Source organism: Astyanax mexicanus, chromosome 2 (assembly GCF_023375975.1).
Source record: "Astyanax mexicanus isolate ESR-SI-001 chromosome 2, AstMex3_surface, whole genome shotgun sequence".
NCBI classification, from domain to species: domain Eukaryota; kingdom Metazoa; phylum Chordata; class Actinopteri; order Characiformes; family Acestrorhamphidae; genus Astyanax; species Astyanax mexicanus.
In genome coordinates, this window is record NC_064409.1 from 72,067,109 (window position 1) to 72,079,424 (window position 12,316).

Here is a 12,316-nt window from a genome sequence, read left to right on the forward strand (position 1 = left end):
GGCTGTTTTGGCAATATGGACAATATTTGTGCTCTAATGGCTCTGACTGATTTTCCATCTTCTCTCAGCTTGTTCTTCTTCACAGTTGCTTGTTCTTTTACCCATAGACAGCTCGCTGACTTTCATGTTGGTTATTACTCTAACTATAAATGCACAGTCTGCACTGCTCAAATCTGAAACTGAGCATAGACATTCAGCTCTGTTTTTTGTTTATATAATTAATGTACACACCTGGTACAAGGTACAAGGTAATTGCTTGTTTACTGTGAACCTGGCAATATAACTCCTGAACTGTTTAATCTCAAATTCTGATCCCATCTAAGACCATCTACCTGTGAAAGTTTAAATTTGAAGTCAAATTTAATGTATTGAAACAGCCATTTATTATGTAAAATTCCAGGGATATCAAACACACACAGGACAGTGAGGCTTTGCATTCTATATAATTTCAGCGCTTTTTTCTCAGAAATAAAAACTATTTACATTGTAGATTCTCACTGAAGGCATCAAAACTATGAATGAACACATGTGGAGTTTTATGTACTTAACAAAAAATGGTGAAATAACTGAAAACATGTTTTATATTCTAGTTTCTTCAAAATAGCCGCCCTTTGCTCTGATTACTGCTTTGCACACTCTTGGCATCATTCTCTCAATGAGCTTCAAGAGGTGGCCACCTGAAATGGTTTTCCAACACTCTTGAAGGAAGGAGTTCCCAGAGGTGTTTATTAGCACTTGTTGCTCCTTTGCCTTCACTCTGCGGTCCAGCTCAACCCAAACCATCTGGATTGGGTTCAGGTCCGGTGACTGTGGAGGACAGCTCATTTTTGTTAAGTACATAAAACTGCATGTGTTCATTCATAGTTTTGATGCCGTCAGTGAGAATCTACAATGTAAATAGTCATGAGAATAAAGAAAACGCATTGAAAAAGAGAAGGTGTGCCAAACTTTTGGCCTGTACTGTATGTGTAATACCTGGGATATGTGCAATCTCTCATCAATGCGAACTTGTTAATTGTATTTTTTTATTTCATTTTCCATTTTAAGTATTATTTCTTTTCCATTTCTATTTTATTGCCTGTATTTTTTTATTTATCTTGTTCAGATAACAGATGTGTATATACTCTTTTGAGCTGTCTATGTATCTTTTTTAAACTCTTTGCACTTTTTATCCTACTGTATTTGATGCAGTAACAATGCAAATTTCCCTGAGTGGAATAATAAAAGTCTATCTTATATTATCTTATCTTAAGTGAGTGAGTGAGTGAGTGAGTGAGTGAGTGAGTGAGTGAGTGAGTAAGTGAGTGAGGAGAATAAGAGTAGGACGGTGGAGCTTGAGATCCTCTCTCTCTCTCTCTCTCTCTCTGTGCTGCTGTAACTGGGACACTGTCCTGGCGTTTTGGGCATGTGCCTGATCCACTGTCTCTGTGCCTCTCTGATCTGATGGGTCCTCAGCAGGGGGATTCTGCTTTTTTGCCTGTCTATAAATCTCCTTCTCGCCGGCCCCACACGGCCTCAGTGCAGCGTTAGCCCACATGCTTCTTTTTAAAGACACACAACAGATCAAATTAGCTCTGAACAGTTAAGCATCTTACACTGCCAATCAGGGAGGTGTTTGGCATGCAGTGTGCTCACCTGTTACATCATCCAGGTATGCCCTAGCACTCACTCATTCAGCTGCTAACTAGTATACAAATTTTCTTGGTCCCCAACATTTACAGTATTTTTCACAGTATAAGGGGCACCGGATTATAAGGCGCATTATCAATGATTATCTATTTTCTGGTCTATTTTTATATATAAGGTAGTAAGCTAGTAAGGAACAGAGGTGTCGCCATGTTTTCCTTCTAATTCAGCCGTCCTGCCGCTGGGTAAACAAACCTGTAATTCTTAAAAAAAAAAAAAAAAAAAAAAAACGAGTGCTGGATGTTAATCTACACAGATTTCTCTCCTGAAAACTCTTTATTTGGGTGAGTAAAGTGCTTCCGATTACTTACTGTAAGCTTAGATTTCCAGATTTCCATTAAGGCTAGCCGCAGTTAGCAGCTAATGCCACCCGACAGAGCTACACTGGGGAACCCTGAGTGTTCTGGTAAACCCAGGCCATATTTAGCTAGAAGTTTGTCCCACATAGCTTGTTTTAACACGGTAAACACACAGGCCACAGTCCAATATACTCACCTCTGAACGGCCAAAGAGCATAGTTAGCGGGTAATGCTAATACTGCTCCAACAGTGCTCAGTTAGCCAAAGAGCATAGTTAGCCACAACAGCTACATAATAACACCACCTTGGTGCTTTTATTTTTTATATATTTGTATAATATGTAAATGTAATATATAAAATGTTATCTATACTATATGATATGTTTAACTCCAGCATTTAAACAAAAGTATTAGGGCAAAAAAGCAACACCTTACCAACCACCTACAAGCCCTTAGAAACACCACTGCAACTATCATAACATCTTAGCAACCATCTAAAAGCATTTTAGCAACCAACACCTACAGCACAGGAAAAAATAAGAAACCACTTAAAAATGATGAGTTTCTTTGATTTGACCAAATTGAAAACCTCTGGAATATAATCAAGAGGAAGATGGATAATCAAAAGCAGACAAATAAGCTGAACTGCTTGAATTTTTGCACCAGGATTGCCATATAGTTATCCAAAAGCAGTGTGTAAGACTGGTGGAGGAGAACATGCCAAGATACAGGAAAACTGTAATTACAAACCAGGGTTATTACACCAAATATTGATTTCTAAACTCTTTATAATTTTTTTCTGGAAAAAAAAAACCTCTAAATGACAATTTTTCTTATTTGGAATTTGGGATACCTGTTTTCGTTCATTTTACTCAAATATATACCTATAAATAATAAAATCAGAGAAACTGATTCAGAAACTGAAGTGATCTCTTAATTTTTTCCAGCTGTAAATCACAGCAAGGGTTAAACAACAATCACTCTGACAGTTTATCTCTAGCTGGTACTTTTTTCTGAAATAACACTATTTTAAGAAATATGTTTAAACATAAAATTATAACCTAAAAATGGATGTATTATTGTGTCTGTCCCCCTCATGCCTCCAAATCATGGGTCATTGAGTCATGGGTTCAATAAGACCTCTCTGAAACCATGTATATTGTATATTAAATTAATCAATAAGCCTTGGGCACCCATGACCATGTGACAGGTTGTCTACCCTTGGAGCACTTTTGGTAGGTACTGAAAATTGCATACCATGAAAATGTACTTGACCATTTTTCCCACTCCACATTATCTTATGCGTAATGTTTAGATCCCACCCATTAACAGGTATTATTGTAACCAGATAATCAGAGTTATTAACTAACCGCTGTTAGTGATGTACATTAATAAAAGCCAATAATCCTACTATTAGATACACCATTGCCTACCTGTGCTGATCTTAAATGTTTCACTGGACAGCGTATGTCCGGTTAGATCATACTGCAGTAGATTAGAGGACTCGGGTGGGATGTCCACAGACGCCTCCAGACCCTTCCTCCAGGTGTAAATGATCTCACGGTTTGTGTAGGCATCTACACACAGAAAGAAAAAGGTAGAACAATCAAATCCGAATAAAGCATCTCTTAGTGTTGATAAAAGAGAGAGAAAGAGAGAGGGGTGCTTACAGCTTCCAAACCGGAGAGGACAAATGTGTCCATCCATAGGGAAGTCCATCAGTTTCATTGGGCATTCTGCACTGATGGTCAGCCTGGAATAAAAAAACAACAAAAAAGAAACACTCATCAGTTATAGGTATAGCTAAAGCTAAAAACTATTTAGGCCACAGTTTGATGTGATTGGCTGAGAGATTTTCTGTGAGTGCCAGTACTGCAATATAATGGAACTCTCACAAAATAAAAAAATATATAGTGCATGCAGTTGTGTCTCAGGCAGATATGTAAATGATTACATATCCTCTGCCTCTGATCCTCTAACCTCATTGGGTAATTTTTATTTATAAATCAATTTCTGGTCATTTTCCATCTTATATCTCTTCTATGATCTGAATTAATAACAGTAATTATCAGACTGGCTCCAGTGGCTGGATCACCTGTCAGGTACCGAGGATTTTTAGTAAACTGGTAAAAAAAAAAAATCTAGTTTTACTCTTTTAGTTACAGAACAGCATCAGTGAGCTGGAATTCACTACAGGAAACTCTAAAGCTCAGCTCACTGGTGTCACTCAATCATTTTAAACTTTTATTTTCTAATCACCAGAAAGTCTGTGACTGTTTTAAATTAGTTTTTTTTATCTTTTTCTTATAATGTTCATTTTTAATTTTTTTCATTTATTTATTACTATTTAGTTATTTTTTATTTATTCTAATGTGTTTTTTTCTTATTATATTGTTCATTATTATTAGTTTGATCATTTTACTATTTTATAGTTTATACATTCTTTACTTTGTATGTGTCAATTTGTTTTATAACACATAAAAAACATGTGTGTATATTTTATGATAATATGGGAAGCCATTGTATACAACAGTCAGTCACCCCTAGTAGCGATATGTGGGACAATAACAGCTCAGCAATATGTGTTGCCACTCATGGCAGGGCTTCCAACTGGAAATTTTAAGCAGGATAACAATGTTTTTTTTTACACATCCTTGGCCTACCTGGTTGCCAGATTTAAAATATAATTAATTAAGCATTCATGAGACCAGCTGAGATGACACCTTTGGTAGCCTACAGCACAAGTGCGGTAAATGTGCTTGTATGCCTCCACGCCCAACTGTATCCTATTCTGTATTCAGCAAAAATCCAATAGGGTACTAGAGCTGCCTTTCAATTTTACACTTTTCACCAGCAAACAAATCCTTTATTCAAATATTGTAAACATTTTCTTTAATATGTTCCTTAAAACCATATTCAAGTGAATTTCCTTATATTTGAAGAACCATATAAAAAGGCAACACACTTCTAAAGCACTATACTGTGGACTGTGGAGTAAATTGTACATTTTGAATATATAACAGAGATTTTGGAGAATTTTGTGTGTACAGTATAAATTATGACACTAGTTAGTATATGACAGATTTATAAAAGCAACCTAGAATGAATGGAATAAGAGGCACATGGAGTTTGATATTTAGAGAATCTAAGAATAGCCTCTGAAATTTTTAAGACGTCCTCTCCATATGCTTACTGTCTCTCGACGAGCTCTTAATTGAGTTTCAGCTGATATTTACACCGCAGAGGTTGATCTCGTTCTTTTTGATGTACCTCATGGTGTAGAAAACGGTGCCGTTCTGCATGATGCGGAACATCTTGTTGGGTGAGGTCATGTTGTGTGCCAGAGATTTCTTCGCGTTGCGGAAAAAAGTGTCAGGCGTCCAGATCTTGTCCAGCATGCGGTTGTTCAGGCGTAAGATCTCAATGGGACCCTCGAAAGCCAACCTCTTGTCCACCCACATTTGACGGAAGAACATGTCCAAAGTGAACTCCTGTGTGACAGAAACACATTTATTGTAACACAGTTCAACTCTTTGAAGACCCCTGACTCCTTTAGCCCATGCCTGACGCTAAACATTGCTAAACTTGGTGTCAATAGAATGATGTTTATCTGCTCCAGAAAGTCTATTCTATTCTATTCTGTTGGCAATTCTATTGGAGTGGACAAGCATTTTCAAATCTATATCAGTAATTATTGCAACTTTTAGTAGCTGGATGCTTTCGTTAGCAGGCCTCACAACTTTTACAGGTGTAGGCATTTCTAAGCCGTCCCCTGAGGCAACACCTCATAATCAATTCATACAGTGCCCTCCATAATTATTGGCACCCCTGGTTAAGATGTGTTCTTTAGCTTCTCATAAATTGAGTTTTGTTCAAAATAATATAGGACCACGATGGAAAAAAAGAGTAAAGTCCAACCTTTAACTCAAGTGAATTTTAAGGGGGAAATAAAATCCCTGACTAAGAAATAATTATTCTTCATAAAATCACCTGTTCCACAATTATTGGCACCCCTAACAATTCTTAGGAAATAAATTTAATAAACGTATTTCTGTCACTTCTACAGTAGTTTACGAAGTTGATCAGAGTATGTAGGAACATTTAATTAGTAATTCACAACTTCCTGTTTCCCTGGGGTATAAATATGACGTGACACAGAGGCCATTTATCTTCAACATGGGAAAGACAAAGGAACATACCATTCAAGTGAGGCAGATGTGTGTTGACCTTCACAAGTCAGGCAATGGCTACAAGAAAATCGCTACTCGCCTACACCTGTCCATATCTACTGTCAGAGGAATTATTAAGAAGTTTAAAACAACTGGAACAGTGGTAAACAAGCCTGGATGCGGACGCAAGTTTATTTTGCCACCACGCACAGTGAGGAGGATGATAAGAGAAATAAAAAGTTCTCCAAAGCTCACTGTTACAGAATTGCAACAAATAGTAGCTTCTTGGGGTCACAAAGTCTCCAAAACAACCATCCGGCGCTATCTACATGCCAACAAGCTGTTTGGGAGGCATGCACGGAAGAAACCATTTCTCACTCACAATCATAAACGCAAACGTTTGGAGTTTGCTAAGCGGTACTGGGACTTCAACTGGGACCGTGTGCTTTGGTCAGATGAAACCAAGATAGAGCTTTTTGGCAACAAATGCTCTAAGTGGGTCTGGCGTAACACAAGAGCTGAGTATGCAGAAAAGCACCTCATGCCCACTGTGAAATACGGCGGGGGATCAGTGATGCTGTGGGCCTGTTTCTCTTCTAAAGGCCCTGGGAACCTTGTTAGGGTGCATGGCATCCTGAATGCTCTAAAATACCAGGACATTTTAAAACAAAATCTGGTGGCTTCTGCCCGAAAGCTGAAGATGGGTCGTCACTGGGTCTTTCAGCAAGATAATGACCCTAAACATGTGGCCAAATCTACACAGAAATGGTTCACCGCACACAGAATCAAGCTCCTCCCATGGCCATCTCAGTCCCCAGACCTCAACCCCATTGAAAACCTGTGGGGTGAGCTGAAGAGGAGAGTGCAGAGGAGAGGACCCAGGTCGTTGGATGATTTAGAGAGAATGTGCAAAGAGGAATGGTCAAAGTTCCCTCTTTCTGTATTCTCCCATCTTGTGAAACATTACAGGAGAAGATTAGGTGCTGTTTTGTTGGCAAAAGGGGGTTGTACAAAGTATTAACATCAGGGGTGCTAATAATTGTGGCACACATGATTTGATGTTAAATAATTATTTCTTAATGTGGGATTTTTTTCCTACTGAATAAATTCACTTGAGTTAAAGGTTGTATTTTACTCTCTTTTTCCATCATGGTCCTATATTATTTTGAACAAAACTTAATTTATGAGAAGCTAAAGAACACATCTGAACCAGGGGTGCCAATAATTATGGAGGGCACTGTATTCAGCTCTCCCATGACTTTTGGGCATAGATGGATGGACGGACAGAAAAGCAGGTATTGGCATATACTGAAACTACTATACTGAAAAATGAAAAACCTGTGTAAGTATTGTATGTAGAATGTAAAAGTGTCCAGGAGTGCAAATGTACAGAATGTAGTGTAAAAGAGTGCAAAAATACAGTAAAGTGTCAAATAGAGTCCCGGAAGGTAAATGTAAAGGGTGTGCAGCAAGAAAAAAAACATATGAAACTAGCTCTTCAACTGTCCTTTTAACACTTTCGACTGCGATGGGAGGAGCTGAAGAGTCTGATGGCTCTTGGGACGAAGGATCTCCTGAGTCTGTCTGTAGAGCAGCTCTGTGACAGGAGCCTGCCACTAAAACTGCTCCTATGGTCAATAAATATAAATATGGTGTGATGCTAGTGTATATGATTTAATTCTAGGACAGTAATAATAAGAAATAATAATAATCTATTATATTTGATCTATTATAAGTCTCTGATTTTCTACATATTTTAGAGAACACTAAATTAAAATGAGCTGTGATTCTCACCATTTCAACATCTGACACCGGGCCAAAGCTGGTGACGAATATGTCTGTTTTCACTTCAGTTACTGACACTGCAGAGCAAAAAAACAATGACATCAGAAGTAATAGTAATAATAAAAAAAAAAAGTTTGGAGACACCTTAAATTCAGAGTTTTTTCATTATTTATTTTTTCATTATTTTAAATGATTTGCATTGTAGATTAATACTAAAGTTCTCTGAACTAAGAAGAAAAACATATGAAATAATTTAGCAAACATAAAAAAGAAGTAATCCAGAATATGTTTTATATTTTAAATTCTTCAAAAGTAGCATCTCTTGCCTAGATGACAGCTCTGCTTGGAATGTCCTTCAGTTAACAGCTGTGCTGAACTTGTCAAGAGTTACTTACTTTCTTTCAATGTGTTTGAGAGCATCAGTTGTAAAGTTGTGAAGAGGTAGAGTTACAGGTATACAGTGAATAGCTCTATTTGAAAAATGTTCTAATCTATATTATGGAAAGAACTACTCAACTAAGTAAAGAAAAGAAATATTTTAAGTAATGAAAATCAAAACTTTATGATGAAACTGGCTCTCATCAGGACTGCAAAGAAAAGGAAGAGCAATTAGCTCTGTTGTACAGGATAAGTTCATAAGAGTGACCAGCCTCAGACCAGCCTATTATGTGTTCCTTTATAGTCTGGATGACTTCAGCATTAAAATACAATGTAGGAAAAATAAATAAAAAACATTGAATGAAAAGGTGTGTCCAAATATCAGAACCATCAACACCAGTCCATGTAAACTCTGCTTATAAGGGTTTTTCTGAGGAGTCCTTACCTCCTGATCCGGGACGCAGCCGGTTGTCATAGCCCTCCAGAAGTCGGTCCAGAATGCGCGTGATATTCTCTGAGCTGATCTTCTGGCTTCCCGTATAAGTGCTAATACTGGGTAGGAAATATATAGTTGGGCAATCATTTCTATACAGTATCAAGGGACAGATTTAGAGACTCTATTGACATTTAAAAACTAGAGGGCCTTTACTGTTATAGCAGCCACTATAATACGTTATCAAGATTATCAGTGACTAGTAACCTAGGTATCTGGGTGCAGCCTCTCTAGTTTTGTATTGTTTATAGCTCAGCTACAAATACAGCTCTTAAACACTTAAAAATGATGAGTTTCTTTGATTTCACCAAACTTGAAAACCTCTGGAATATAATCAAGAGGAAGATGGATGATCACAAGCCACCAAACTAAGCTGAACTGCTTGAATTTGTGCACCAGGAGTAAAGGCATAAAGTTATCCAAAAGCAGTGTGTAAGACAGGAGGAGGAGGACATGATGCCAAGATGCATTAAAACTGTGATTAAAAGCCAGGGTTATTCCACCAAATATTGATTTCTGAACTCTTAAAACTTTATGAATATAAACTTTTTTTTTCCATTATTTGAGGTCTGAAAGCTCTGCATCTTTTTTGTTATTTAACCCATTTCTCATTTTCTGCAAATAAATGCTCTAAATGACAATATTTTTATTTGGAATTTGGAAGAAATGTAGTCCGTAGTTTACAGAATAAAATAACAATGGTCATTTTACTCAAACATAAACCTATAAAAAGCAAAATCAGAGAAACTGATTCAGAAACTGAAGTGGTCTTTTATTTTTTCCAGAGCTGTATATATAAGCATAAACTATATACTTTAACATAGTTTACCACATTAATAATAAAAAATATAGACAGTTAGAGATGTGGACTATCTATCAGATAGGATGGTTCTACTCACCTAATCAAACATAATAATGTTAAAATATTGTCCATTGTTTTCACTCCCGGCCGTTCAATGACAGAACTCCATAACGCGAGTGTAAGGCTGTGTTTTCCTGCAGTGTGTGACTCTCAGTGTGTGGAGCTGTCTGGGGTGAGATCTTTGGGAATAATCGAGTTAAGGGATTAAGGAAATCCTCTAAGTGACTGGGTTTGGAAACAAGTAGGCCTGGGCTCACCCAAGTGATAAAAAGGAAACAAACAGCATTTAAAAACCATAATGGCATCCATAATTAATGCTGGATCATTATCACTCCATCTAAATTCAGAGATCTTCATATGGTCCCTCCAGAGCCCTCAAATCCATGGCCTACTTGAGCTGCTGCCATCCACACACTGTCCAAAAGTTTGGAAACATCTGTTGTTTGTGTATGCTGCAGTAACAGCTTTTTCTTTTTTCATCTGGGAAGACATTATACTAGATGTTTGGTCTTCCAGCAATACCAAACACAGTCTCACCACATCACTGCCCAACACCATCCCTACCAATTCCTCACATTGCCCAACACTGTGCTCACTTCATGAAGGCATTACACAACACCATCTTCACCAAATCCCTGCCATACCCATCACCATCCCCACCCAATCCTAACATTACCCAACATTTTCACCACGCTATCCTCACATTAAACAATATCTTCCTCACCAAATCCTTTCATACCCAACACCATCCTCACCCTTCCTCACATTTTTTATTTATTTTATTTTTTGCACCAATAAAAACAATAAACACAAACTGCAAATAGCAATAAACAAAATAGTGCAGGTAGAGGCAAAAACCTAACATGAGCTTAAAAAATGCCTCTACCTAAATGATATCAAAATCTATTATAACAAATATAACATCAAAAAAAAAAAAAATATCACAATTTAAACATGTAACAAAAAAATATATTCACAATACATTCAACAGATGATCTTTTAAACATCTTTTATAATGTTTTACAGATGTACATTTTTTTGCCAAATGATTAAAATTATTCCACAGTTTTGTCCCCCTATATCTTATTGAATACTGACCTCTACAAGAGAGAAATTTAGGAAGATGGAGATCTAAAGACTGACGGGTTGAATACTTATGTATTTCTGCATTTGTAATAAAATAATTTATAAATTGTTCTGGAAAATTTTCCTGATTCGAATAAATTTTAAAAATAAAGATACATATTTGGAATATATTAATATTATAAATAGAGAGAATTTGAAGTTTCTGAAATAAAGGAGCAGATGAAGTGTATAGATGTGATCGTGTTGCAATACGGACAAATCGTTTCTGAAGAACCAGAATTTTACTAAGACTAGTAGAATATGTACTCCCCCAAACTATATTACAATATGAAAGATATGGATAAATAAGACTATAATAAAGAGTAAGAAGACATTTTGTGTTAACCAGATAACTAACCCTCCTTATTATACCAATAGATTTATTTATTTTTCTACTAACCCAGTCTATTTGCTCTTTCCAACTTAAGTTTTCATCAATAATGATTCCCAAAAACTTAGAACTTGACACTTTAGGCAACACCATAGATTCAATTGTAATTTTTGATAAGCTTTTAGAATACATTTTTCTTCCACTAAAAATTATATAATTTGACTTTTTTATATTTAAAACAAGTTTATTTAATTTAAACCAGGTTACATAAGCAGCTAAACCAGTATTTGCATCCTTAATCAATGTATCAAAATTTGAATGGCTATTTATTAGAGTTACATCATCTGCAAACATTATTGGGGAAAAATATGAAGCATTAGACAAGTCATTAATATAAATAAGAAATAACAATGGTCCTAGAATAGAACCCTGTGGGACACCACAAAGCAATTCAGCTCTACTAGAATAACAACCATTTACACAAACAAACTGCCTTCTATCTGAGATATAGCTTTTTAAAAGATTATATGTAGTATCCTGAAAACCATATTTATGTAACTTTTCTAATAATATATGATGGTTAACTGTATCAAATGCCTTTGAAAGGTCTAAAAAAATACTACAAACAAATTTACTTTTTTCTAGTGCAGAGGTAATTTTGTCAGTCAGATGAAGCAGAGCCATATAAGTAGAATGATGTTTCCGAAAACCATACTGATGTTTGTAAAAAACTGAATTAGAATCTAAATGAAAAATAATCCTTTTATATATTATTTTTTCTAATATTTTTGAAAAACATGGCAAAATTGATATAGGTCTATAATTGTTAAAACAACATGGGTTATCTGCTTTAAACATTGGAATAACTTTGGCAACTTTTAAATCTGATGGCACAATACCAGTTTTTAAAGATAATGAAAAAATATAAGCTAGTGGCTGCAATATTTCATGCTTCACCTGTTTAACAAGAAATGCAGAAATATTGTCATGACCAGCTGAAGATATCTTTAATTCATCAATTATATCACTTATTTCTTGGATATCAACAGATTTAAAAGAAGATATAACAGGAAACGTTCTGGTTATAAAGTCCAGTGGGTTACCATAACAATAGGGAATGTTATTTACTAATTCACAACCAATATTTGCAAAAAAACTGTTAAAATGATTAGCAATATCAGATGGATTA

General features: G+C 36.0%; 1 protein-coding gene across 1 annotated transcript in view; it reads right to left on the minus strand.

The window, feature by feature from the left end:
* Nucleotides 1-9,833, minus strand: part of gabra6a (gamma-aminobutyric acid type A receptor subunit alpha6a) — a 31,100-nt gene extending 21,267 nt beyond the window's left edge. The window contains exons 1-6 of the mRNA XM_007253630.4: nucleotides 9,709-9,833; nucleotides 8,762-8,868; nucleotides 7,948-8,015; nucleotides 5,255-5,475; nucleotides 3,655-3,737; nucleotides 3,418-3,561 (exon numbers count right to left, since the gene is read on the minus strand). Of these exons, the coding sequence (XP_007253692.1) occupies nucleotides 3,418-3,561; nucleotides 3,655-3,737; nucleotides 5,255-5,475; nucleotides 7,948-8,015; nucleotides 8,762-8,868; nucleotides 9,709-9,743 (658 nt within the window). The 5' untranslated portion in view covers nucleotides 9,744-9,833. The remainder of the gene's footprint in view (nucleotides 1-3,417; nucleotides 3,562-3,654; nucleotides 3,738-5,254; nucleotides 5,476-7,947; nucleotides 8,016-8,761; nucleotides 8,869-9,708) is intronic.
* Between the last annotated feature and the right edge of the window lie 2,483 nt (nucleotides 9,834-12,316).